The sequence below is a fragment of the Solanum dulcamara genome, chromosome 10 (assembly GCF_947179165.1).
Source record: "Solanum dulcamara chromosome 10, daSolDulc1.2, whole genome shotgun sequence".
Taxonomy (NCBI): Eukaryota; Viridiplantae; Streptophyta; class Magnoliopsida; order Solanales; family Solanaceae; genus Solanum; species Solanum dulcamara.
Window position 1 is genome coordinate 62,174,206 of NC_077246.1, and position 27,019 is coordinate 62,201,224.

At 35.8% G+C, this 27,019-nt stretch overlaps 1 protein-coding gene across 3 annotated transcripts; it reads left to right on the plus strand.

Annotated features, from left to right (window-relative positions):
* The first annotated feature begins 1,137 nt into the window (after nt 1–1,137).
* On the plus strand, nt 1,138–26,994 carry LOC129870403 (uncharacterized protein ycf45). Of its 3 annotated transcripts, none has more exons than XM_055945182.1 (10): nt 1,138–1,490; nt 3,478–3,540; nt 4,080–4,157; nt 4,592–4,809; nt 13,945–14,017; nt 14,149–14,433; nt 17,359–17,502; nt 17,785–17,835; nt 19,548–19,637; nt 26,640–26,994. In XM_055945182.1, the coding sequence occupies exons 1-9, from the start codon at nt 1,311–1,313 to the stop codon at nt 19,605–19,607; spliced, it is 1,152 nt and encodes a 383-aa protein (XP_055801157.1). In that variant the 5' UTR covers nt 1,138–1,310; the 3' UTR covers nt 19,608–19,637; nt 26,640–26,994. The 3 variants fall into 3 exon arrangements, with proteins under 3 accessions (XP_055801157.1, XP_055801156.1, XP_055801155.1); XM_055945181.1 differs by lacking the exon at nt 26,640–26,994 and adding an exon at nt 20,545–20,929; XM_055945180.1 differs by lacking the exon at nt 26,640–26,994 and having other exon boundaries at nt 19,548–19,948.
* The last annotated feature ends 25 nt before the right edge of the window (nt 26,995–27,019 follow it).

The following is a 27,019-nucleotide window of genomic DNA, read 5'->3' on the forward strand; positions in this document are numbered from 1 at the left end:
AGGTTACTATTGATATGGATTTGTTTTATACTAGCAAAGGTTGTGCAGACCTTATTGGTTATGCATATGCAAATTATTTATCAGACCCACATAAAGCTAGATCTCAAATAGGCTATCTATTTACACACGGAGGAACTGCTATATCATGACGATCTACAAAGCATCTATTCTTGCTACTTCTTCAAATCATGCTGAAATAATAGCAATTCATGAAGCAAGTAGAGAATGTGTGTGGTTGAGATCGATGATACAGTTCATCAAAGAAAGATGTGGCCTGGAAAGTGATGTCAAAGCACCACAATTATATTCGAAGACAATGCCGTGTGCATAGCTTAATTGAAAGATGGCTTCATAAAAGGAGACAGAACGAAACATATTTCACCAAAATTATTCTTCACACATGATCTCCAGAAGAATGGTGATATTGATGTACAACAAGTTTGTTCTAGTGATAATCTTGCAGATTTATTCACAAAGGCATTACCAACATCAACTTTTGAGAAGCTAAGATATAAGATTGGAATGTGTCGTCTCCAAAATATCAAATGAAGTTTTCATCAGGGGGAGTAAAATGCGCGTTGTACTCTTTTTTCCTTAACCAAAGTTTTGCCCCACTGAGTTTTTTTGGTAAGGTTTTTAATGAGGCAGAACTCAAAGAGTATTACCAGATGTGTGTAATTTTTTTTTCTTTCACTAGGCTTTTTCCCACTGGATTTTTTCTAGTAAGGTTTTAACGAGACACAATATTTATGGATGTTTACGATAAATATGTATATTATGTCTTATAAAGTTTGTAATGAGGTATATTTAACGTAGACATCCAAGGGGGAGTGTTAATGAGCAAGTGGTTTAGTGGATGTCCCTTTTACGGGGCTCACTTAAATATACCAACTTGTTCTCTTTTTCCTCCCATTGATAGCTATAAATGCCATGTTTTGGCGTTGTAAAATATATTGAGATACATACAAACTCTCTCTTTGACGTCTCTCCTTCTCTTATTTTTTCTCCTTATTTTGTAAAGTTAATTTATTTTATAACAAATTGTAGTCTTTTGAAATTTTCCCATTGAAAAACTTACCAAGACTTTTAAAAATTATTTTCTTCAATAATAAACACGCCCTCAATGTGTTTCATTTTTCCAAGAGCAATATAGTGGCTAGGAATTGTTTTCAAAATTTAGCCAAGAATTCACCCTGATATGAGCGTTTCATTCACACTGCCTTTATTCGGACATGGAGTAATTGCTTAATCTTTATTTCATGGAGTGAAATAACTGGAAAATTAGTAGTAGTAGAAACTTGTTAGGCGAAATGGGTTCTAGCTTATTGATGTCTGTAGTCACTAGTGTCATTACTCCACCCATAAAAAGCAAACCTTGTTGTTTCATCAGTTTACCATTGAAGCGTGCTAGCTACCGTTGTTCTCGTGCCCGAAGTACCCTTTCGTGCTGTAGTAGTCATGCTGCTGATGATATGAATGCCCTCTTTCAGGTGCTTTTCCTCTTAAGTTCCAACAACTTTTTGTTTATGTTATTTTAACTCTGGCAATCTGAGTTTGCATAATTACTCACAGTTCGGGTATGAGTAAAGTTAGTGTGGGAAAACTAATGCATTACATGGACACATGAGTGGTGTTAAATGGGCAAGGTGTTTGTTTCATCACATTACTGCTTGAGTTTTAGGGATTTACAACTACTAGAAGGAAATGGGCTCGAATAGTCCAAATAGAGCAGAATGGATATAGAAGATTCATGTAACTTACAGGAAATACTTAGGGGTTGAGGTGTAACTGATTAGTTGATTGTGTTTAATGTTCTAATAGTTTCAACCTTTTCCCCCTTTTTAGGATTGGTAGGGGAGGGAGCATGTTTCAACTTGTATAGTCTCCTTATCATTACTAGGATATCACATAATGTGAAAACTTGTTAGAACTTAGAAGTTATGGTTAGGATGGCTGTTGAGAATGTTTGGGAAAATGTGCTTACGTAAAGATCCTAGAAAGCGGGGAGGAAAGGGAAAAAGATGTTGTTGTTTACATGTCAGCTAGATTTTGAAGTTTAAGGGGAAGTCGAGGGAGAAACCATTCATTTGATGACTCTCAAAAGTCAAAACTGATGCAAGTTAACCTCTCTATAAGCTATTCTTAGATGATCATTTCTTGATAACCATATAGGCTTACCAACTAAGTTTGGATTAAGTTTTAGTGTTATTGGGTATACTTACATAAGGCCAGTGTTTGACCAGAGTGTTTTAGTTTGGTTATAATTGTATGTTAGTGTATGTAAGTGTGATGTTTAGAGAATTCCAATTTTAAGAACCCCTAATTTGTCCCTAAAGGTGAATTAATTGAATGAAACTGTGGCCCAAATGAGCAAAATGGATATTAATGATTCGCATAGCCAACTCCTACTAGTTTATCAAGGTGTAATAGTAGTAATTGTTGTTGTACTGACATTACTTGTTGTAGGGCTTTGACTACTACTACTAGTTGTTGTTGTACTGGCATTACTTGTTGCAGGGCTTTTTCATAGTCAAATTAAAAATTAGTGACATTAAAACTTGGAAAGGTGGTGGAGTACTTAAGATTTTCTATTTTTCCTATGGAGTTTGTAGCACTGGTTTCCTGGGAAAATCTACCCTCATGAGAAAGTGAACTTTTCTTATAGCAAACACAGAACTCTACTAGAAAGTTAATAATGGGAGATTAGGAATAAAAAATAAACATGGGATAGTAGTACCAAAAATGGGAGAATTGGCACAAAAGCTCAAAACATTAGATGGAGTATGATCCCAGGCAGCATATGGTGGACTATTTGGAGGGAAGGGAATTCAAGATGTTTTGAAGGCAAAAGCAGCCCAATCCAGACGATGAAGCTTAATTGTATTCTACCTTTGCATTTTTGGTGTAAACAGGAGTACCCAAATGACTCTGAGACTATATTACAGTTCCTAGAGTCTCTATAGTTATAGTAGAATTTTGTGTAGATTTTTAGCTTTCTTTCCTTGTAACTATGGCCTCCACAGGCTCTTTTGATATCAATACAAATCCGTTCCCATCCCCAAAAAAATGGGAGAATGGAGATAAAACGAGGTAACTACTTGTTCAAGAATGGACTTTTCAGCCTTTCAAAAAAACCTTGTGAGGTAAAATTTAGTGTATACACGATGTAAAATGCCACACGATTCAAGGAATGTTTCACAAGGACCATCTTACCTCCCTTAATTATTAGTGTAGACTGGTTTTTTTGTTTATATTTCAGTTCTGTAGGGCTATGTACATTACAGTTGCAAGTTTGTTTTACATTTCTTTGTAATTTATGTCCACACAAAGGGTAACATAGCTGAAATTGGAGGGTCATTCAGCATATTATGATTTGATCTCTTGCGTCAGTTGTATCATTGAAATATTTGCTTTATGTAATAGAAGATCATGCTTTAGCATGAACTTAAAATGATTTAATTTTCTTTCTTTTTGCAGATTCTGCCATGTGACTTACGGGACACACTTTTGAGTGACCCCAGCCAAGATCAACTAGTAGAGGTATCTATTTCTAAAGATGGGAACATCTTCATCATAATCCTCAGGCAATACTTTCTTTGACAAAGGGATGGAATATGTGTTTTTTCACCAGATTTCTCCTTGATGGTTTTAGCTTCACTCGCTGTATCTCTTATATAGCGATATGTGATGCTTGCCTTATATCTTACTGTCAGCTAATAAACTGTTCTTGATTTGCTAGCATTATAGTTTACAAACTTAAATGCGCCTACAAAAGATGGCATCCTTTGTGTTGCTAATAGTCTGGTGTCAAAGAGGTTTCTTGCTGGAAAAATATGATCAGTGTTCTGGAAATTGTCATTTTGTGAATCTGACTAAATTAATCTGCTTATCACAAACATGTTTCAGTAGATATGCCTTTCACGAAATGATAGGATGAGTTTCGTATTATTACATAGGTTACCAGTAATGTTTATGGCTTGATAATTATTTGAGATTCGTGTTATCTCATAGGTTATCAGTAATGCCTATGCATGATAATTACTATACTGATCAATAAAAGTATTATGCTATGTTTGTAGGTGATTTTAGATTTAGGCTGTTTGCCACAAGCACACTACATGGATGATTCTGGCAGGCGTTACCTTCGAAACACTGAGGTAAACACTAAAGGTATTGAAAGTACCCTACTTTATGAAAATATCAAAGTATTTATTGTCATGATAGTGACATGTGCACTTCTTGCTTAGAAGCACCAGAAGCTTATTGTAGTTTACTAGGAAGTGAAAAGAGAAAAGAGAAAGAGAAAAGAGAAGAAAATGGTGGTCTTGAACCTTGCTACGAATTGGTTCTCTATGGATGTCAGAGTGATTCTAAGATGTCTGTTTCTGAAGGAAATACAAAGCAACATCTGAACACTAGAAGATTTTCAGAAGAGCGTAGTTGTATCTAATTTCTTGATGCTGAATTGTCTTTTGTTGAAGGAATATAAAGAACAACAACTGGACACCAGGAGATTATTTGAAGAGCTTAATTATATCTGTTTTTTTTTTTTTTGAAATGTAAAGTTATGTTTGTTTCTTCTGTTAAGCAGGTCTCTATGGAAGAAATACAATGTGTCCTCAAGGAAATTGGACAATTTGGAGGAGATAATAGAGCTGGCATAGAGGGTACTTTGCATCGCATTTCCGCCATTAGGAATAGGAAGGGCGAAGTCATTGGTTTGACTTGCCGAGTTGGCAGGGCCAGAGGACAGATTGACATGGTGCGGGATTTGCTTGATTTTGGTGAAAGCATCTTGTTTGTTGGACGGTAAGTGAGTCAAATATAGATGTAAATCATGTTTGACCAGTGGAGAATATGATGCAACAAATATGTTAATTACTGAGAAGCAACTTATGGTCAACTGGAAATCCTCTGGAAGAATTGTTAGTTATAATATTTTTCATCAGATATTATATCCAATTGCTTATTTGTGGGTTCGAAAGGTGGACTGCACCATGAACACTATCATTGTCATTATAATCTCTGTGTTGTGCCTATAAGATCCGCCGTTTGTTCTGGATGTCAATACCTACGGTTGCTTCTTTTACCATATTTAATTGTGTGATCACCTCATCAAAAAGCTTAAACTGTTAGATATAGTGCACTTTAGTTTACATAATTATGTTTTCAACAAGTCCATATACATATGGGACAATTTTTTTTCATCGGCCAAGTACATGGAAGTTCGTTTTCATAGTGGGTGGCAGTGCAACTTGAACCAGGATCTCTGTCTATCTAATACCTTAGTGAATTGTGTAAGATGCCCCTAGAAAGATCAGAAGTAGTCAGAGCTATAATTGTGCATACCTGTAAAGAACTCAAACGTGACAATGTGATGATAATACGATATGATGAAAATGCTGCAGTTGTTATTGATCAGGAAGGAAACAGCCTTTTCAAGTGTGATTTCTATGTTACCCTTTCAGACTTGTTCAGGTTGCCTTTAGTGTCTGATTTTCAAATCTGTTTTCCTTGCTATATGCCAGTGTTGTGAAAAAGCGTCGAAGCACTTGCTTTAAGCGTGAAGCGAAGTGAGGCGAGGCACTAGCGCTTCAATACCGTGAAGCAAACCGATTTCAGAAAAGCGTGCGCTTCATGTAGAAGCGAGAAAAAAGCTCTCTTATTTGGAAAAAGCGGCACTAGGTTATTTTTTTTAAAAAATCTGTAAAACTTACAATTAATTTTTCCAAGCTGCTGCGACTTCTTCGAGACTTCGACAGTTTAACTTCTTCAACCAGGTTAGTTTTTCTTCTTCTCTTTTTCTCTTCTTCTCTTTCTATTTCTATTTTTATTTCTATTCAACAGTTCTGCCGTCTGCGCAACTGCTGCGATGTTCTTCTCTTCTTCTCTTCATCTCTTCTTCTCTTCTTCTTTTTCTATTTCTATTTCTATTCAGCAGTTCTGCTTCTGCGCAGCTGCTATGAAGATAAAGAATTATTTTTTTCAAGTTTTTGTTTCTCTTCTGCGCGACTCTGTTATGTTTTGGCCATTATTTTTTTTTTGATTTGGGTTCTCACTTCTCAGTATCTGGGACCTCTGCTTTGTTAAGCTTGAGCATATGCTCTGTTTTTTTTCCACATAGTTTGGCTGCTTTATTATTTTTTTTAATTTTGCTGCAGCTGCTCTATTAATTTTGCTTCCATCTGTCAATTGCTCTATTATTGTTTTGACAATTTGACTTGTGTGACTGAATTATTATTCTATTTTTTCTTTGTAGTAAGTTGTATTTTCTTAATGGCACAAAAAAAGGATCCAGCTTGGGCATATGAAATTGCCATGGAAAGTAACACAAAAATCAAATGTGTTTTTTGTGATATGATATATAATGGTGGAATATTTCGTCACAAGAAGCATCTTATTGGTGGTTATAAAGATGTTAAAATGTGTCCAAAGGTCCCGAATAGTGTGAAGGAAGAAATAAAAGAGTATTTTACGAAAAAAAATGAATTTAAAACTCAAATGAATCTTGAAGCACCCATGGTTAATCTTGTTGTTGATGATGAAATGGATGATGAAGTTGAAGTGAATATGCCCATGGGGCCTCCCTCAAAAAGGAAATCTTTAATTAGTGAAAGTGGGTCATCCACCGCTAGCAATGTCAAAGGTCCTCTTATTCTCTATTTCTCGCAAAAATCAAATGAAAAGAGAAAAGGTGGACCTATTGATCTAGAGGCTTCTAGCAAGATTTTACGGAATCGTGCTGTATCTGCTTTTGCTAGGTGGATGTATGATGCAGGGTTGCCTTTCAATTGTGTTAACTACACCGAAAGTTTTGGTGAATTCATTGAGGCAGTAGACCAATATGGCCCTGGAATGAAGCCCCCCACCTATCATGAGGTAAGAGTTCCTTGTTTAAAAAAAGAGGTGGAAAAAACAAACAAAATTGTAGAAGCTCATAAGGTTCAATGGAAAACGTATGGTTGTTCCATTATGATGGATAAATGGACATCAAGGAATGGGAAAATGATCATCAATGTTTTGGTGAATTCTCCAAAAGGGAGTGTGTTCCTTGAATCTCATGATGCTAGTGACTTTTCTATTGATTCTAATAAGATGTTTAACTTGTTTGAGAAGGCTATCTTGAGAATAGGCAAGGAAAATGTGGTACAAGTTGTGATTGATAATGCAAGTGAGAACAAAAAAGCGGGTGACATGTTGAAGGGAGTGTTCCCGCATATTTTCTGGACTCCTTGTGCTGCTCACTGTATCAACTTGATGTTTGGTGACATTTTCAAAGAGTCCCCGTATTCTACAGGTGAACTTGAGTCTTGATATTCAATGTTCTTTTTTAATCTTCATATTAGTTTTCTTACTTATTAACTCTTAAATTTTTTTGAATAGCTTTTGGTAAGGTTGTTAAGATACATTCTTATATCAGTCAAAGGGCACTGTAAGATACAAACCTGCTAAGACAAGATTCGCAACAACTTTTTGACATTGCGTAGTTTTTATATGCAAAAGAAAAATCTGAGAACCTTGTTTATGTCCACTGAATGGAATGAGAGTGTCTATGCAAAGGAAATTCTTGGGAAAGAAGTTGCGAGACATATCATTCGTCCATACTTTTGGAATGACACTGTTCAAGCACTTAGAGTTGGTAGTCCTTTAGTTAATGTACTTCGTATGGTAGATGGGGAGAAAAAACCACCAATGGGCTACATTTATGAAGCCATGGATAGGGCCAAAGAAAGTATTGAAAAGGCATTCAATTATGATGATAGAAAATATATGAATGTTTTCAAAATCATTGATGCAAGGTGGACGGATCAACTTCATCAACCTTTACATGCAGCTGGACATATTTTGAACTTGGGGCTCTATTATAAAAATAATGAGATGAAGACTTTAACTGAAGAAGTGTGGTTGGGATATCATGCATGTGTTGAGAGGATGATCCTAGATAAAATTTTGTAGGACAAAATAGGGGATGAGCTTGGTGTGTACATGAAAGTTGATGGGCTACTTGGAATTGAGTCAGCCATTAGAGCTAGAACCTTAAGGTCACCAGGTGAGCATTTCAACATTTAACTGTTAGAGCTTTAACTTTTAAGTTATTACATATAAACTTTTAAAATAATTCTTCTACAGTTGAATGGTGGATGTAATATGGTCATAATGTCCCAAACTTGCAACAATTTGCTATTAGAGTGCAAAGTTTAACTTGTAGCTCATCCAGTTGCGAGAGAAATTGGAGTGTGTATGAACATGTGAGAACCTATATTATGTTATTACTAAATTAAATGGTATCTTAATTGTCTAAAGTCCTCCCATTAATTACTTTCTACGAATTCTATGCAGATTCATACTAAAAAGAGAAATAGGCTTGAGTTAAAATGCCTGAATGATCTAGTGTTCATCAAATATAATAGAACATTGGTGCGTCGCTACAATGCTCGCAATACCATTGATCCAATTTTGTTGGATAATATTGATGATGCAAATGAATGGTTAACTGGAGCACCCCAAAATCATGAAGATGAAGAAGTATACGAAGGAGAAGGTCTCACTTATGGTGATGTTGCTACGGCTAGTGGTGTGGACGGGAATATTTATGGTTTTAGGGGGAGTAATTTAAGGGTCAAGGAAAAAAAAGTAGCTATAGGTTCAAGTTCATGTTCAAATAGAAGTAGAACTCTTGTTGATGAGTCCTCCAATGAGGAAGAAGATGAGGACCAAGTCAAAGTAGAACCCTTGTTGATGGCACTTCAACAGTTTGAGGATCTTCTTAAAGAATAGGATTTTGCTCTCTTTGTGATTTGGTTATGCATTCGCTTTATATGTTGTTACTTATGAGGATTATTGACTATCTAGTTACTTTTTAATCTAAGTCTTTTGAGTTCTTGATTATTTATCTATGCATATTTTATATTTTATATTTTTATATTAAATAGTGCTTTTTCTGAAAAAAGCATGCGTTTTTCTGAAAAAAGCATGCGCTTTGTTTCTCGCTTCAGGCTTCTGTGAAACGAGCCCTCGTCGCTTTTTTCCGCTTCTCGCTTCTCAAAACACTGCTATATGCAAATTTAGAGTTATTTTCAGCTTGGTTCCCTTATTCTCTTTAGATTAATCTCTTTGTCTAATTGTTGATTGTCTAATATTGCATATATTTTCTCTCTTGTCCATTTTGCTCTCATTTTAACTCTGCCCTTTGATTCTCCGTTTCTTGATCAATTGTGTAATATTTTAGTATAGTTATTTGGTCCTAACCTTCGATTTCAACTTATTTAGTGTGTAGCATTATTTCTTGCTTTTCTTCGGTTTTTGGTATTGCTATTTTGTCATAGACTCTCCGCTTGATTCAAAATTTTTAATAGAATCCTTCTTCTTGTACTTTTTGTCTAGGTTTACATCTTCCTAGTGGCTTTGGGGAGTGATGGTGGACTAGAGTCATGTCTTCGGTTGAGGACGGGGGTGAGGGGAAGTAGTGGTAAGCGGGTTACGGGTTCTCCTAAACTAAGTGTAGGGTCGTGGAACATAAGGTTGCTGATAAGGAAGTCCATAGAGCTAGTGAAGATTCTCAAAAAGAAGAAGATAAATATAGCTTGTGTCCAGGAGATCAGATGGGTAGTTACCAAGGCACGAGATGTGGACGGGTTTAAGTTGTGGTACTCAGGAGGCTCGAGGGATAGAAATGGAGTAGATATTTTAGTAGACGGGGACCTTAGGGAGCAAGTGGTGGAGGTTAGGAGGATCAATGATAGGATGATGATGATTAAGGTAGTCAGTAGCGGGTTAAATTTGAATATTATTAGTGCATATGCACCCCATGTGGGCCTGGATGAGGAGGTCAACCAACTCTTTTGGGAGGATTTGGACGAGGCAGTGAGAGGTATACCAAACTTTAAGAAGATTTTCATTGGTGGAGATTTTAGTGGCCATATCAGGGCAACTTCTAGTGGCTTTGGTGATGTCCATGGAGGCTTTGGTCTTGGAGAGAGAAATGGAGGTGGAGCTTCACTTTTGGATTTTTCTAAAGCTTTTAAGTTGGTGGTTGTTAACTCGTGCTTTCCGAAAAGGGAGAACCACTTGGTTACCTTTCATAGCACGGTAGCTAAGACTCAAATAAAATACTTACTCCTTAGAAGGGGTGATAGAGGCCTTTGTAAGGATTGCAAGGTCATTCCGAACGAGAATCTTACTACCCAACACAGGCTTTTAGTTATGGACTTAGAGATTAAGAGGGATAGGCGGAAGAAGACCTTATATGACCGACCGAGGATTAAGTGGGGTGGCATGACCCCTGCCCTTTCTTGAGAGATGGGGGAGAAATTGATTGGTATGGGGGCTTAGAGTAATAGCAGGGATGTGAGCGACATGTGGGATATGACAGCTAATTGCATTAGGGAAGAAACTATAGAGACGCTAGGGATATCGAGGGGTAAGTTTGGTGGTCATCAAGGAGATTGGTGGTGGAATGGAGAAGTCCAAGGCATAGTGAAAGCAAAGAAGGTTGCATTAACCAAGTTAGTGGAGTGTGCTGATGAGGAAGAGAAACAGATGCTTAAGGAAGTCTATAAGATGATGAAGACAGAAGCCAAGGTAGCAGTCATGGCTGCTAAGACGACAACTTTTGAACGCTTGTATGTCGAGCTAGGGGACAAAGGCAGGGACAAGAAATTGTATAGGCTTGCAAAAGCGAGAGAGAGAAAGACTCGTGATTTGGATCAAGTGAAGTGCATCAAGGATGGAAGGCAAGGTGTTGGTGAAAGAGACCTCTAATAAGCAAAGATGGCACACATATTTTCACAAACTCTTCAATGAAGAAGGGAACAGAGACATTGTGTTGGGTGAATTAGCGCACTCTGATAGACTTTGAGACTTTGGGTATTGTAGGTGTGTTAGGGTTGAGGAGGTTAGACATGCTATTATCATGGTGAGAAGGGGAAAAGCGACCATGCCCGATGAGATTTCAGTGGAATTTTGGAAGACCACAGACAAGGCAGGTGTGGAGTGGTTGACTAGGTTGTTCAATGCTATTCTTAAGACGACAAGAATGCCCGACGAATGGAGGTGGAGTACAATGGTTCCATTGTACATGAACAAGAGTGATATCTAAAACTGTAATAATTACAGAGGTATCAAATTGCTAAGCCACACTATGAAGGTTTGAGAAAGAGTGGTGGAGATGAGGGTGAGGAAATGGGTGTCCATTTCTGAGAATCAGTTTGGATTTATGCCAGGATGTTAGACTACCGAAGCCATCCACCTTATGCGGAGACTGATGAAGAAGTATAGGGAAAGGAAGAGGAACCTTCATTGGTGTTCATTGACCTTCAAAAGGCTTATGACAAAGTCTCGAGGGATGTTCTTTGGAGGTGTTTGGAGGCCAAAAGTGTCCCGATGGTGTATATTAGGGCGATAAAGGACATGTATGATGGAGCTAAGGCTCGGGTTAGAATGGTGTGAGGAGACTTGGAGAATTTCCCAATTTAAATAGGGCTACATTAGGGAACAATTCTTAGTCCTTTCCTATTTGCCTTGGTGATAGATGAGTTGACACGGTCTATTCAAGAGAAAGTTTCTTGGTGTATGTTATTTGAAGACAACATAGTATTGGTTGATGAGACACGAGACAGAGTTAATGCTAGGTTGGAGGTTTGGAGACAGACTCTAGAGTCCAAAGGGTTCAGGTTGAGCAGGACCAAAATAGAGTATTTGGAGTGCAAATTTGGTGTTGTGTTAGATGAAGTGGACGTGGAAGTGAGGCTTGCCACACAATTTATTTCCAAAAGAGAAAGTTTTAAGTATTTTGGGTTTGTACTCCATGGTAGTGGGGACATCGACAGTGATGTCACACATCGCATTGGGGTGGCATGCATGAAATAGAGGATTGCCTTTGGAGTATTGTGTGATAAGAAGGTACCACCTAAACTTAAAGGGAAGTTTTACAGAGTAGTAGTTAGACCGTCCTTGTTGTATGGAGTGGAGTACTGGCCAGTCAAGAACTCACATGTTCAGAAGATGTATGTTCTGAAGATGAGGATGTTGAGATGGATGTGTGGGCATACTAGGAGCGACAAAATTAGGAATAAGGTTATTCGGGAGAAGGTAGGAGTGACCTCTGTGGCGGACAAGATGAGGGAAGCGAGACTGAAATGGTTTGGACATGTGCAAAGGAGGTGCGTTGACGCCCCAGTGAGGAGGTGCGAGAGGTTGGTTGTAAGGGGTATTCGGAGGGGTAGAGGTAGGCCGAAGAAATATTGGGGAGAGATGATTAGACAGGATTTGGTGCAGCCTAATATTACCCAGGACATGACTCTAGATAGAAAGAAGTGGAGAATGCGTATTAGGGTAGAAGGTTAGTAGAGGCGAAGGTTAGTAGGGGTGCGTAGGATAAGCGTATTATGTTGTGTATCGTGTTTCGATTATCACACTATTTTACTGTTGTTATTGTTTCATTCTTTTAGACTTTACATTGCCTTTCTTATTAACAACTACACTTTCTTCATTGTTTCTTCTTCTTCTTTTACTTGGATTTGAGGCACTCCTCGAGGTAGTGGTATGGTCTGCATACGTTCTACCCTCACCAGACCTCACTTAGTGAGATTTCACTGGGTATGTTGATGTTGTTGTTGTTTTATCGCCGTGCTTAAGGGCATATTCGGTTGAGTAGATTCTTCTTTTGATCAATCAAAATTCTTTCCCAAACTGTACAAGTCTAAAAGTTTAAACCATTAGATGGAACACACTTTATTTACTTAACTATATCTTTACATTTGTCGCAACCTGAATAAATAAACGGTTATGTCCCTTCTCTTACAACTTAGGTTTTTATTTGAGGTGGTACCACAATTTAATGTGGAATTAGAGTAGGTGGAGGTCTTGGATTTAAGTCTCGCTGCCACCATTATCAGAAAAGGATTTCACGAGCTTATCCCCACATAAGATTGCATGTTGCGGACCTAAGATAAATAAATAAACGTGTCTCTTCTATGGCAGTGTTATCAAAAGAAAAAAGCACAAGAAAGTTCTATGGCCCGTTGGGGCTTTAACCGCAAAGTACAAATAAAGTGTGGGCTTTAATGAAAAAAGGCGCAAAGGAAAAAAAATACAAATGTATATGTTTAGTCCAAGACTAATAATTATAAGCATGAATGACAAATATATGAACAAAGAAATTGAAAAAAAAACATTACGATAAAGTGCAATATCAATTGTTTAGTGTCGCCTCTTTAGAAGAGGCTCATTGAGAAGGAAAAGTATGCCTTAGAACCTTGACTATGACACCGAACTGCACATTAAACAAGGTGAAGTGCTCAGCACCCTTTGAGCCTGCTTCAGGGATTAAGCGCGCCTTTGGTAACACTGTTCTCCGGTAGTATAAACTTAGGTAAGGTGATTACACATTTCATATACCCAATAAAACTCCACAATATGCAGCCTCCACTTCCAAGGCTAACAAGAAATTGAGAGGATTTAGCAAGTGCATGCCATGTTATTTTTTCAGGAGCTATTGTTTTTTGGAGGTCTGTAATTTTGTCATGGGATGCGAACTGGATATAGCAATTAATTGAATCCAAGCAGATTACCTCCAATCGTATCTGGTTTGAGATAATGATTTAACTTGTACTCATTTGTAACTTTGGTCTGATCTAGGAAGCACAGTAATGTTTGGGACTAAATAAGCACCGACGCCTGCAGTGCTATCTTTTCCCCCTGTTCCCTCTCTTTTTGTTTGGCACAATATCAACCATGGTACCAACAATTTGTTTCCCCCCATCATGGTGGATAACTGGTTCCTGATATGAGCTCAAGTGGAACCATTGAACTTCTCGTGGCTCAATTTTTTCTAATGTGTTCTACTAAGCTGATAACCATCAAACTTTATCACAATTGAGTAGCCCTTGCTATCCTGTCAAGTTATTCTGTCTCTTTCTGATGTGTCTCTCTTTAATTTAACAGACCTGGTGTTGGTAAAACTACGGTTGTGCGAGAGATATCTCGTGTCTTGTCAGATGAACTTCATAGAAGAGTGGTTTGTTAACTAACTGCTGCAATTAACTTTATGCTTTCACTCTCCTGCTTTTGTTTCTCAAATCTTATTTCCTTTTTCATTATTGTGCTGCTAATGAAATAAGTTTAATAGCTTTGAGATCATTGTGGTAGGTTATTGTTGACACAAGCAATGAAATAGGAGGTGATGGGGATATCCCACACCCAGCAATAGGGGGGGCAAGAAGATTGCAGGTTCCAAACCCGTCGATGCAGCATCAGGTTATGATTGAGGCTGTGGAGAACCACATGCCTGAGGTGATCATTGTAGATGAGATTGGCACTGAATCTGAAGTTCATGCTTGTCGTACAATTGCTGAGAGAGGTGTTATGCTTATTGGTACAGCTCATGGCGAGCAGCTAGAGAATATAATTAAAAATCCTACTCTGTGTGATCTGGTATGTATGGAATACCTAATAATTTCCTTAATGAAGAACCCCTCTTTTTCTTACTGTCCTGCACAATAATCCATATCAGCATCATTTTAATATATCCTTAAAGCATCTTTCCATCTCTGATTTTTCGTGGCTAATGGTAATCAAGCATTACTTTTGCATCTCTTTGATTTAAAGACAGAACTAAGAAGTTTTTAAGTCATTCAGATTCAGTATTAGACTTTTCCATTTCAACTGCTAGATCTTGTGTGTGCGCATTTTTCTTTTTGATAAATGAAGTTGGAGTATTTAATTAGACAAGGCACAAAGGGGGTGCCAGTCCCTCATCAAAGATAACAGAAAAATAAACATAAACTCCAAGGTGATAAACGATGAACTACTTAGCCACCAATTAAAAGGAATCCCCAAAAATAACATGTCCAAATTGTAAGAAAGCCTATAGACACTACAATTGCAGCATTTGCACCCTGTTAATTTCTATTTGTTGGGATAGTGACTACAGCTTAAGTTGGTTGGACTCGGTGCGGATGTCGGACACGGGTGCGGATCCGCATGTCAAATCCTTCATGATCTAATTTTTAAGATTCTGGGATATGGATCTAGATACGGATACGGGTGCCCCAGGGACACGGCAAAAAACACACTAAAAATCTAAAAAAGATATAGCTATAAAAATATGCATAAATATGAGACATTGTGGAAAACTTACATGTAACTTGTGCCTTGTAGAGTGTAGTAACTAGCAATTGAGTCGTTTATTCTCAATAATCAATATAGGCAGGCCGCAAGCATGCAAACCTCTCCAAAAGGGCATGATTCATCCATTTTCTTACAACACACTCTTAAGTATTAAGATATTATAAGCTTATCAAAATATGACAAATAAAAGTTAGAAAAAGACTTGAGAGTCAGAGATGTAAATCAAATGAAACTTGCCTTTAGTCTTTAGAAGTTACCCAAGTTAGAATCAAATAGACTAACAAAAAGTCTAGAGAGTCATGAGTCACAAATTTTATATAACAAAAAGTCAAGAGAGTCATTTGACTATCTTAATTTGAATAGCTAATATTTAAAATTTGTGACTCACGACTCTCTTGACTTTTTGTTAGTCTATTTGACTCTAACTTGGGTAACTTCTAGAGACTAAAGGGATGTTTCATTTGATTTAATCTGTCTCTCAACTCTTTTATTTGTTATATTTTTATAAGCTTATATCTTAATACTTTGTTGTGTGAGTTGTGGGAAAATGGAGGAATCATGCCCTTTTGGAGAGGTCTGCACGCTTGTGGCCTGCCATATTGATTATTGAGAATAAAAGACTCAATGACTAGTTACTACACTCTACAAGGCAAAGTTACATGCAAGTTTTCCACAATGTCTCATATTTATGCATATTTTTATTGCTATATTTTTAGTTTTTTTTGCTGAGTTCTCGTATCCATATCCTGAATCTTAAAAATTAGATCATGAAGGATCTGACATGCGGATCCACACCCGTGTTGGACACCTGCACCCTAGTCCGAGCAACTTAGCATATTATTAATAGTTCCTTGCGCAGTTGATCTTCCACCAAAACAATCTCCTACCACCCCCACCTTTAAACTGGACAATAGGTAAAAATTTATCCCATCAGTGTCTTATCCTCCTCAACATGCTTCGGCCATAATGTTCTCCAACTTTGCTTAAAATTTACTCCCCATAACACCACCCAAACTTACATCGTGTCAATGTGCTTTCCTCTCTGCTGAATGTCCAAAAATCCCAGTTTATTCCTTTTTTTCCTGTTTTATTCTTGGAACTTGATATTCCCAACCCTCTTTTTCTAGAGGGATACGAATTGTTCCCCAACTTACTAAAACGGTCTCTTATCCTCCTCACTACAGCCACCCGAACAGAAAATGGGTTTCTTGTGTAGCTTTTCATTCAAGCATACATTCTTGGGTCTTTTGCAGATACTTCTCAGAATTTCTCTTGGTTTGTCGTCATCCTAAGTGGTCATCAGACTTAGTATTACCAACATAGGTTTCTTTTTCTTGTTTGAGGGGGTGAGGAGGTGTTATTCCATTTTTAGTCATTTATTTTACTGATAGCCTGTTTAAGTGACTCCAGGCACTTTGCTCCAAACTCAGTTCATCAGCTCCTCTTTCTATTTATTTCAAGTTTTTTTGATTGATTCTCCTGGCATCAGAAATTTATAGGAAATATAAATGATTTATGTTGTTTTAGAATTGGCATAAAAATGTTGAGAACTAAACAATTACAGTTTCTAGATCATATATTGGATTTTGAACTTTAAGAAAAAGTTTATCGTTACCTCTGGTTTAGGATTTACCTTTTGTTTTCTTCTGTTTAAAGACTTACTAGCAAAAGGACATTGGAGGTTGAATAACCACAGATCAGTGTTACCAAAAGTGAAGCGCAAAAAAACTCTAAGGTTCGTTGGGGCTTTAAGCGCAAACCGCAAATGAAGAGTGCTTCAATGAAAAAGGCGCAAATGGAGAAAATAAATACAAATATATATGTTTAATCTAACACTAATAATAATAAGCATGAATAACAAATATATGGACAAAGAAATTGAATGTTTATAAATATCAATTGTTTAGTTTCGCCTGTTTAGGAGAGGCTCATTGGCAAGGAAAAGTATGTCTTAGAGCCTTGACGACGACACCGAAGAGCATGTTAAGTGAGGCGTAGTGCTCAACATGTTTTGTGCCTCGCTTCAGGGCTTAAGCCCACCTTTGACAACACCACTATAGATTCAGCACTTAATTAAGATTTCTCTTGTTTGCCTTAGTATCTTTTCTATATTCAATTTTCTTTGCCTTAGTATCTTTTCTATATTCAATTTTCTTCACAGAATTACACTTCATTATTAGGCAATGCACATGCTTCCTTTCTGATCTCTTGAATTGTCAAATTTTACAGATTGGAGGAGTAGTAACTGTGACTCTAAGTGATCAGGAAGCACAAATCAGGAACTGCAGTAAAAGTGTTCTTGAGAGGAAAGCTCCATCTCCCTTTCCCTTTTTGATTGAAATAAACGAGAGAAACTACTGGGTTGTACACCGGGTTAGTCACCACTTTGAGGCAATAGTGTAATGTAGAAAATATCACATGCTAGACAACAATGTCTCCATATTGACCTGTTGGCACAGATTCCCATCCGTCTTTGATCCCCTTGTTTGTTCTTTTTGCATACTATCTTATTGTCAAAGAGTAATAGAGGTTTCTTGCATTGCAAGGGATGAAAGGAATCTTTGAGTTAAAAGCCATAACGTTGTCATTTGTAATCTTGCTGTCAGCTATTTGAGTTCTATTTAGCTCTTTTTCATTTTGGAGAACAAAATGCAGGCTGAAAGAAGTGTCGATGCTCTGCTTCGGGGTAAAAAACCGCTAGTTGAGGTACTATAGATATGTTCTTGTTATTTATGATCTTCTATATAGTTGCTATTCAGTTGACAATTCTTTATCTCAAAAAGAAAGTAATAATTTTGTACACACTTGATTCAAACTCTAAATATTGCTGTTACGTTAAAAGAGGTATTTTTAGCCTTATTATGCCCATTCCATACTACAAGAAGTGAAAGACAACACCTCAACCTCTAGGTAGTTGGAGTTGGCTATGCTAATTCTTACAATCCATTTTGTTCCATTTGGACCTGATTCATTCCAGCATTCAGTAATTTGGGATTCTCTAGCAGTGGAGATTCTCTACATTTTCAACTGACAAACAAACAGACAAAAAAGAACTCCTACCAAATACTGGACCAAATATAAGTGTACCAACATGTCTAAGCTTTGATCGGAACTAGTTGCTACTGCCTATATATGGAACTTTTACTTTCATTGCAATAGATTCTACTTTTTGGTAAGTCTGTGGATGTCAACAGATCGTAAGTCTTTTGAGACACTCCTTTGGTGTGATTTTAGGTCTACCTCGTCTTGCACATTTTTTACGAGTAATATAGAGCCCGTTTGGATTGACTTTAAGTTGATCAAAACCAACTTAAAGCCCCTTTTCAGCTTTTGGACGTGTTTGCCTAATGCTAACTTTAAGCCAGAAAGTTCTTAAAGTCAGTCAAAAATGAAAAGTTAGGATTCCTAACTTTTTTTTTAAGTGCTTAAAGTCATTTTCTTTGACCATGAAAATTACTTTTATATCCCTTATATTTTAACTAAATTTTCAAACTACCCTTTTTATTCTTTTAACCCTAAAATTCACATAATTTTTCTCATTTAAGCACTTTTATCCAAACACTCAACTGCTTATTTATAAAAATAACTTTCAGCACTTTAAAGTTCTAAAAGCACTTCATACATAAAAGTTACTTTTTTTAAGCTCATCCAAACGGGCTCATAATTTGTTTCCTTCAAATTTCAATCTTCAAATTGAACAGTGTGGAGGAGAATATTCCCTTGCTTTAGAGGATAAGAAACATGTAATCTATTTCTTTTTGGTAGGTTAATCTAATTATTATTTTTATTATTTTGATAAAGTCCTTTCATCTAAATATTGTGCAATTTAATTCCCAATGACACAAAACTGTACAGCGAGTTGGACCATGTCCAACTTGATTGTTGCAAAATATTTGTCTTTCTGAATATAAGGAAAGATAATTCTAACTGAAACCTTGGCAACTTTTCTTGCAAAATGTGCCATAAGGCAAGTTCTTTAGTAGCTCTCCTATAGATAATGTTCAGAACAGAGTTCTATGAAGTAAGGCTGAGCTTTTAATAATCTGATTCAGTATATTGTGTCTTGAGATGAATAAAAAATAAACACCACTTAGAATGATTTCATTCTTTTCCAGTTTTTGGGGATTGCAGGTGGGGCCATTAGAGGGAGGGAAAGAAGGCAACTTCTAAGTCTTCAACAAAAAAAGTTGTTACCTTTTCACTACATAAATGACTAAAATGAAGTATGTAATATGATGCCATTATTTCAGCTACTGTTTTAACTTTTGAAAGCATCAGTTGTGAAAGAGCATGCAAGTTAACTTAAAAAATTTGGTGGTTGTTTGCTTTGGGTTAGAATTATACAGTTGCATGTTTTCTTTTTGAGTACAGCGGAATGCCTTATTAGTGGCAACATACTAAAAATCTTTGTTTCACAGTTTAGAAGGAGAACTCAGCAATTACAGGTTGTGATTGAGAGATGGAGAACAAAGGCCTAAATACTATTAACTTCTGGAACTGCTCTACTGGTAATCATATTGATCATGCATACACCAACACTTCTTTCTTTTTTCTATTGGTCCAATGTTTCTTTCTTTTTGTGTGAATGGAGAGAAAAAAACAGAAGCTTTACTCTTTTCTCTAAAGTTTTCGAGAAAGAAAGAACGAATTATATTAGGCATGACTATACGCATTATTGTTCAAAACATAGGCTGGCCCTGATAAAGGGTATAAGAACAACAGTTGCTAAGCGCCTAAGCCTCAATACTAAGCAAGTTGGGGTCCATTGTATGAATCCTTATTATCCCCTATCGATCTATTTTATACCCATCGTCCAATATTACACTTCCTCCGTCTCAGTTTATGTGACATTATTTCCTTATTAGTCCATTCCAAAAAGAATCACACCTTTTTATATTTTGAAGCAATTTAACTTAACTTCCCATTTTACCCTTAATGAGAAGCTTTTCTAGCTACACAAATGTTATGAAGTTTCAAAAATCTTATAAAATCACAGATGTTGTGGTGCATTTAAGACCACAAGTTCTAAAATCTTCTTTTCTTTCTTAAACTTCGTGTTGAGTCAAATTACATCACATAAGCTGAATACATGTAAAAAATCAATTTCTCTACATTTTCTACTGGCAATAAATCTCTAATAAGACAAAAAGACTCCTGGCAAACATTGGATTAGAAGTGAACAGACTAACATGACAAAAACTTGATCTCTGCTTAGCGCTATCGCTTAAAGGGTACAAGTAATTTCGACATTTTCCACAAACAATGTTACCATGCTTATTTTATGTCTGGCTAACCATGTTCCAATGCTTCCCCCTTTCTTCTAACTACCCTCAAGTCTTGATACAAAATCCAATGCTTGACTACTGTACTCTTGAGTTGGTTCACTTGCCAGAAACATAACTGAGTTTCTAACAGGATCATTCAGCTCATAGGATATGTTCAACATATAATGGAGAGAGAGCTGTTGGATCTCTTGGTTCTCATTAAGCTTTGCGATTTTGTCTAGGTCATATGGATACGGATTCTGTCTCATATATTTGGCATCGACCTATGACAATAGGTTTCTGTTCTCTTCTTTTTCAATTGATTAAATGTTATGAAGATGAAATGCTAGTAGGTCTCTATCTCTAATAGCGTTTGAACAGAAATTAAGGCCCTATTTAGTTTATCCTTTAAATAGCGCATTGAGCAAATGGTGCTGATCTTTCTCTTGTGACGAAATGCATGTGTCATTATTCTCTTGATCGATTTTGCTAATTGAGCCAATTACGTTCCAGAGGTGCAGCTTAGTAGTTGTAAGTCCATCCTCTGCACCTCATTTATCTAGTTACAGTTAAATTGTTGTTATAATTGAAATTCAAGCTTAATGGTTGTAGTTTCACCCTAACTACATCCCAACTCTTCACGGACGTTTGATTGATACAAAATTATTCATATTTTTTGTCATTCAATTCATATTAGCATAAAAGAATGGTGATTTCATCTGCATTATCCCCAGCCACAAGAGCAAAACCAGCTTGTTGAGGGCTTTGAAAACGAAAGAAGTTACTGACCTACACTAGCAGATACATGTTTTTCATATAACAAGGATACATATTGAGCGTCCCAACAAAATGGTAGCAAAAGAAATTCTATGATCATCCAAACATTGTAATGGATCAACAGACAGCTTGACCACCTATAACAACTGATTTAGGGTAGGTTCTTGTGAGTTCTATTGAATCCATTTGCTCTCAGCTCGCATATCTCTTTTATGTTTCAAATATAAGTGTGGAGTCTAGCTACGAGTCGTGAGAAGAGTGTAGATAGGCTTCCTAGTGAGGTGAGCTCCTCATTCTTCCAAAAGAAGTTAGGCTTTAACTTCTTTTTCATAAGCGTTTGAGCTGTAATAATAACTCTTACTCTTTGCTCCTGAAATTCATAGTAGTTCTTTTGAGACAACCAACATGTGGACAACCAACCTATGATGTGCATTATTACTCTTTGGAATATATCACATATGAACACTTCAGTAAAACACATAGCACAAGCAATTGCTCTCTACTTAGGATGCACATGTACTCATCATCTATGGATAGTCTGACATATTTCATCTAACGTTTTAATCTTAGAAACTTTAGTTATTATTAAACATATAGGGTTTAGACAAATACTCGACAGAACATGCCTTGTATAAATATACATATTGCTAAGTTGTGGCCAATTACTTTCTTCAGTTAACGCGACAGATATACCGTGTATCTTTTAAGAGTTTCAACTGAAGACACATACAATCATGTGTACTATAACTTCTAGTTTGGCTCGTCAGTAGAAGTTTAGGGTGTGTTTGGTATGAACGAAAATGTTTTCTCACAAAACAAGTTGGTTTCTAACTTATTTTCTGATGTTTGGTTGGTGAGTGGAAAATATTTTCTATTGTTTGATTGGTGAACGAAAAATATTTTTCAGAAAATATCTTTTATTAGTAGAAAATACTTTTTAGAAAAATAGTTTTTGACATGAAAATCAACCCCAGTAATCCATTTGGGATCTGACTTTAGCACCTGAAATCGAAATCCGGCCCCGATGATCGATTCAAGATCCAACCCTGATGATTGATCTGGAATCCGACCCCAATGTCCGATCTGAGAGATGACCCCGATTTTCGATCCGAGAATCGGCATTCGAATTGGAATCCAACCCTCGATCTTTACTTTCAAATTGGAATTTAATTTTTTTTAAATAATTTTTTAATTTTTTGTTTTGTGAAAGGGGGGAGGGGATGATAGGGTGGTTGGGGTAGGAGTGGGGTAAGAAAAATGATTTTTTTAAGATTTGAAATATCTTTTAAAAATAAACTTTAATTATTATTTTTTTTTTTTGGGGGGGGGAGGGGGCTGGGGGTGAGGTGGGGTGTTAGGAGGGTCGAGATAGGGATGAGGTAAAAAAATAAAATTTTCAAAATTCAAAATATATTTCAAAATTAAACTTTTAAATATTTTTTGTGGGGGTGGGGTGTAGGGAGGTATGGAGGTCGGGGTAAGGATAGGGTAAAAAATAATGAATTTTTCATAATTTGAAATATTTTTTAAAAATAATTTTTTTTTATTGTGTATGTGGAGGGGGGGGGGGATCGTAGTGGTAGGGGTGGTCAGGGGTTGGAGTGTTGGGTGTAGGGGTAAAAAAAATTCGATTTTTTTTTTTTTAAAATTTAAAAGTTTTAATTTTTTTGGATGGGTACGGTTGGGGTGCTGGTGCGGGTGGAGTAAGAAAAAAATATAATTTCAGGTTGAATGAGAGTTTTGGAAAATGTTTTTCTTAATTTTTTAAGGAAAGTCATTTTCCTTAAATTTGAGGAAAATAAGTTGATTTAAAAAATATTTTCTAAAATATTTAAGCCAATCAAACATGAGAGAATAGAAAAACATTTTTCGCAAAACATTTTCCGTAGTACCAAACACACACATAGTATCATTCTTTTGATTTCCAAATTGATAAAAAGGAAGCAACTAAATATTTTGTAATCCTTATTTAAAGATAAGACCCAAGAAGGAAGCAGCCAAATATTTTGTAATCCTTATTTAAAAATAAGATCCAGGGCGGCTGAATATTATTGGAGGCCTAAAGTGAAATTTTTATCAGAAGCCTAAAATCTAAACAAACTTCATATGTATTTATTTAAAAATTATTTTTTTAATTCTTAGATGCAAATTATTACTTAATATTTTTTTATAGATGATTTCTTTGAATACTTTTTAAGTATTAGTTTTAGGTAATGTATTACCAATTCAACCTTGATTTTTTTTTATTGAGTCAATCATTATATGATCAATTGTTAATATGATTCTATAAGTAATAAGTTGACAAGCTTTAAATAAAAACAAGAGTTTAGAATCATAGAATTTGATTTAAGAAGTTGATAACTTGGTATACCCTACTTTAATATGTATGTTGCAATGCTTGAAAATTTAAGAAGAAAACAAAACAAACAATTCACTTTGGTCAATACTTTTCAATTATTGATTCATTTTTTGACAGAATATTGCTCTGACTTATCAAAGATTTAAAGAAAGAGAGTGCAAAAAGATAAATAATATGAGTGTTAGCGAAAATAATTTATTTCTTATATTTGAATTGGGTTAAGGAGAATAAAATAATATAATTTTTTAAAAAAATATTCCTTTTATTATACGAAAAATGGCCTAAAATGCATTCGAATTATTGGAAATGGTACAAAAATGTTTCTCATCCATCTATTGTGCCTAAAATACCTTTGACATCCATCTTTAGGTCCAAGAATGATTTTTTCTTTAACGAAAAAAAGATATTTTAGGCTCAATATATGAATGAGAGGCATTTTCAATAGTTCGAGGGCATTTTAGGCCCTTTTTCATAATTAAAATTTTGTTAAATAAATTTTGATTTATAATTAATTTTAAACAATTAAATTGTAACCAATAGATAGCCGCCACATGTTTAAAATAATTATTCAAATTATTTAATTAAAATTCTGTTAAATAAATTTTGATTTATAATTAATTTTAAATAATTAAATTGTAATCAATAGATGTCCACCACGTGTTTAAAAAATTATTCAATTTATGTAATTAAAATTTTGTTAAATAACTTTTGATTTATAATTAATTTTAAATAATTAAATTGTAACCAATAGAAGGCCGCCACGTGTTTGAATAATTTTTTAATTAAATTCAATTTTTTAAATTAAATTGTAGCCAATAGATGGCCGCCACATGTTTGAAAATAATTTTTTTAAACACGTGGCGGCCATTTATTGGTTACAATTTAATTATTTAAAATTAATTATAAATCAAAATTTATTTAATAGAATTTTAATTACAAAAAGGGCCTAAAGTGCCCTCGAACTATTGGAAATGATACAAAAATATTCCTTATCCATATATTGGGCTTAAAATGCTCTGTTCCGTTAAAAAAAAGGTCATTTTTGGATCTAAAGGTGGATGTTAATGATATTTTAGGTCCAATAGATAGATGAGGGATATTTTTGTATCATTTTCAATAGTTCGAGGATGTTTTAGGCCATTTTCCATTTATTATAAATAATTATTTTTTAATAAAAAAAAATTAACACATAATTTGTTCTTGATAAAAATTTGAGGCCCCCAGTATATGCCTCAATTTTTGTAAGCAAGAGCCCTTGATTATAGACCACACTTAATGTCTGTTTGGCTTAGCTTATTTAAAGCAGTCTATAAGCCTTTGACTTATAAGCTGCTTTAGTTAAGCTAAGTCAAACAAATTCAATTATTTTTTTGAGCTTATTTTAAATACAAAATAACTTTAAGTTGTCAGTCAAACACTCAAAAAAGCTAAAAATAATTTATAAGTTGTTTTATAACGACCTGAGCCATCGTTAATCATGATTAAAAAGAAATTCGCAAGAATTTGGTTTGACTGGGTCTCATTACCCCTCTAGAGCGGGATGGTCTTGCCGGGGCGGCGCCGCTAGAGAGGGAAGTCGTGGGACAGAATTTTAGTTGCAATTTTTTTTATTTTCCCCACTTCTCCCAAATGGAAGTTAGAGGCGATGGTTTCTGCAAAACCCTCCAAAAAGGCTACTCTTGACTTGGGGAGAAGAGGGAAGGGAATCTCTGCATTTGGAAGGCTTCAATCCGATTGATCGTAGGACGTTGAGGATCAATGGTTTCAACAACACTATCTCTCCATGGATTGCTTGGCGCCCAGCAGATAGGCTAGGCTTCTCTTTTTTGAGTAGTAAACCTATACCTACTGTATAGTATAGAAGGAAAATTAATGAGAATTCATATACTAAGTTGTGGGTCATGGGTTACGGGCAGAGATTCGGTTGTGATATGGTCAAATTCGAATGTGACCTGGGTAAAAAGGTGTTGTAATGAATTGAGAAGTTATTGATTGTGATGTTTTTGTGTGCAGCTGATTAATCTATATCGGGCATAGAATCTCGTACAAAAAAGTAAAACTAGTAGATTTTGAGGTCAGGCCTGTAAGGTTTGGTAGTGTAGACATTGACTGTTTCCGAAATTGTCTTAAATGTATAATTGAGTTACTTATGATATGCCTAAACGTGTACAGATAAGGATAACAAGTTAGTTCTTATATAAATGAGCACTTGCTGGCCTATTTTTGTGATGAGCCTGTTCTTGGTAATATAAATATTGTGAATACTGAATGTAATTGTGAATGTGGTATGTTTGGATCGGGTGTCACGTTCCGATATATTCTTGGATCGGATGTCACGTTCCGACACAAATATGACTGAATTGGGTTCTCTGAGAGGCCCAAGTAAGTATGTGTGTATGGATGGTCCCATGAGAGGATCTGATGATATAAGTATTTTCATGTAATAATAAGGTTAGTGGTAGATGAGCCATGGACTAAGAACTATAAATGAACTCTTGAGTTGAGGTTTGCTAGATATAGAGAATTATGATCATCAATACACTTATTGGTATGTAAGAGTATGGGCTCTGTTAGGCCTGGATGTGATCTATATGGTATAATCGTATTTTATATTTATACATTTAGAAGTTGAGGTTTCTAGTTGCTAGAGAGTATTACCATTGTGATTTCCATGAATAACTGGGATAGGGATAGTGGCTATCTAGAACTCAAGTGAGTTGGAGAGTGTGGTTGTGAAACATATATGCTTTATGTTGTGAGACAATTAGACCAACTAGTGAGGGTTGAGTGAAATCATTGAACGGTTAAGGTTGCTAGGTGGGGACTATTGGGGTGATGGAATAATAGTAAGGTGGGTCCCTAACCCATAGGTTTTAAGTTGTGATTAGGGTGGTAGTGGAACCATGTTGTTTAGAGTGGTGAATATCCTAAGGGTAAGAATAAGGAGTGCACTTATTAGGCTGGGGTGACTAAATTGAGGAAGTTCAAGTATTATGATATCTCTTATTTATTTGTTCATATATTATGCGGTGGGTATCAGATTGAACTATGATGCCTACCAGTATGTGTTGTTTGTACTGATAGTATTCTTGTTATGCCACTTGGCATAGTCTGGTTGCAGGGTCAATTATGTCTCTTAATTGAAGACGAAGGCAATCCTCCAACAACTTCTATTTTTTCCTTATCTTGGTGAAAGCTGGGTCATTGATCTTTTATTTTATTTCTACTCTTAGTATCTCTTGTACCTGTTTAGACCAGCATCCTTGGGGGTTTTGTATAACCTTGTATAAGCTAGATTAAATATAGTTTTCCTTAGAAATTTTGATTAAATTGTTCAAGTCTTTGATTTTAACTTCCATCCTAGAATGGTCAAGGATTCTCCTACTTAGGGTGTATAGCGGGTGCCCACACGGCCCAATGAATTGGATCGTGACATGTTTTCAGCAACTTATAAATTCATCCAAACGGGCCTTAATTATGTTACTTTTTG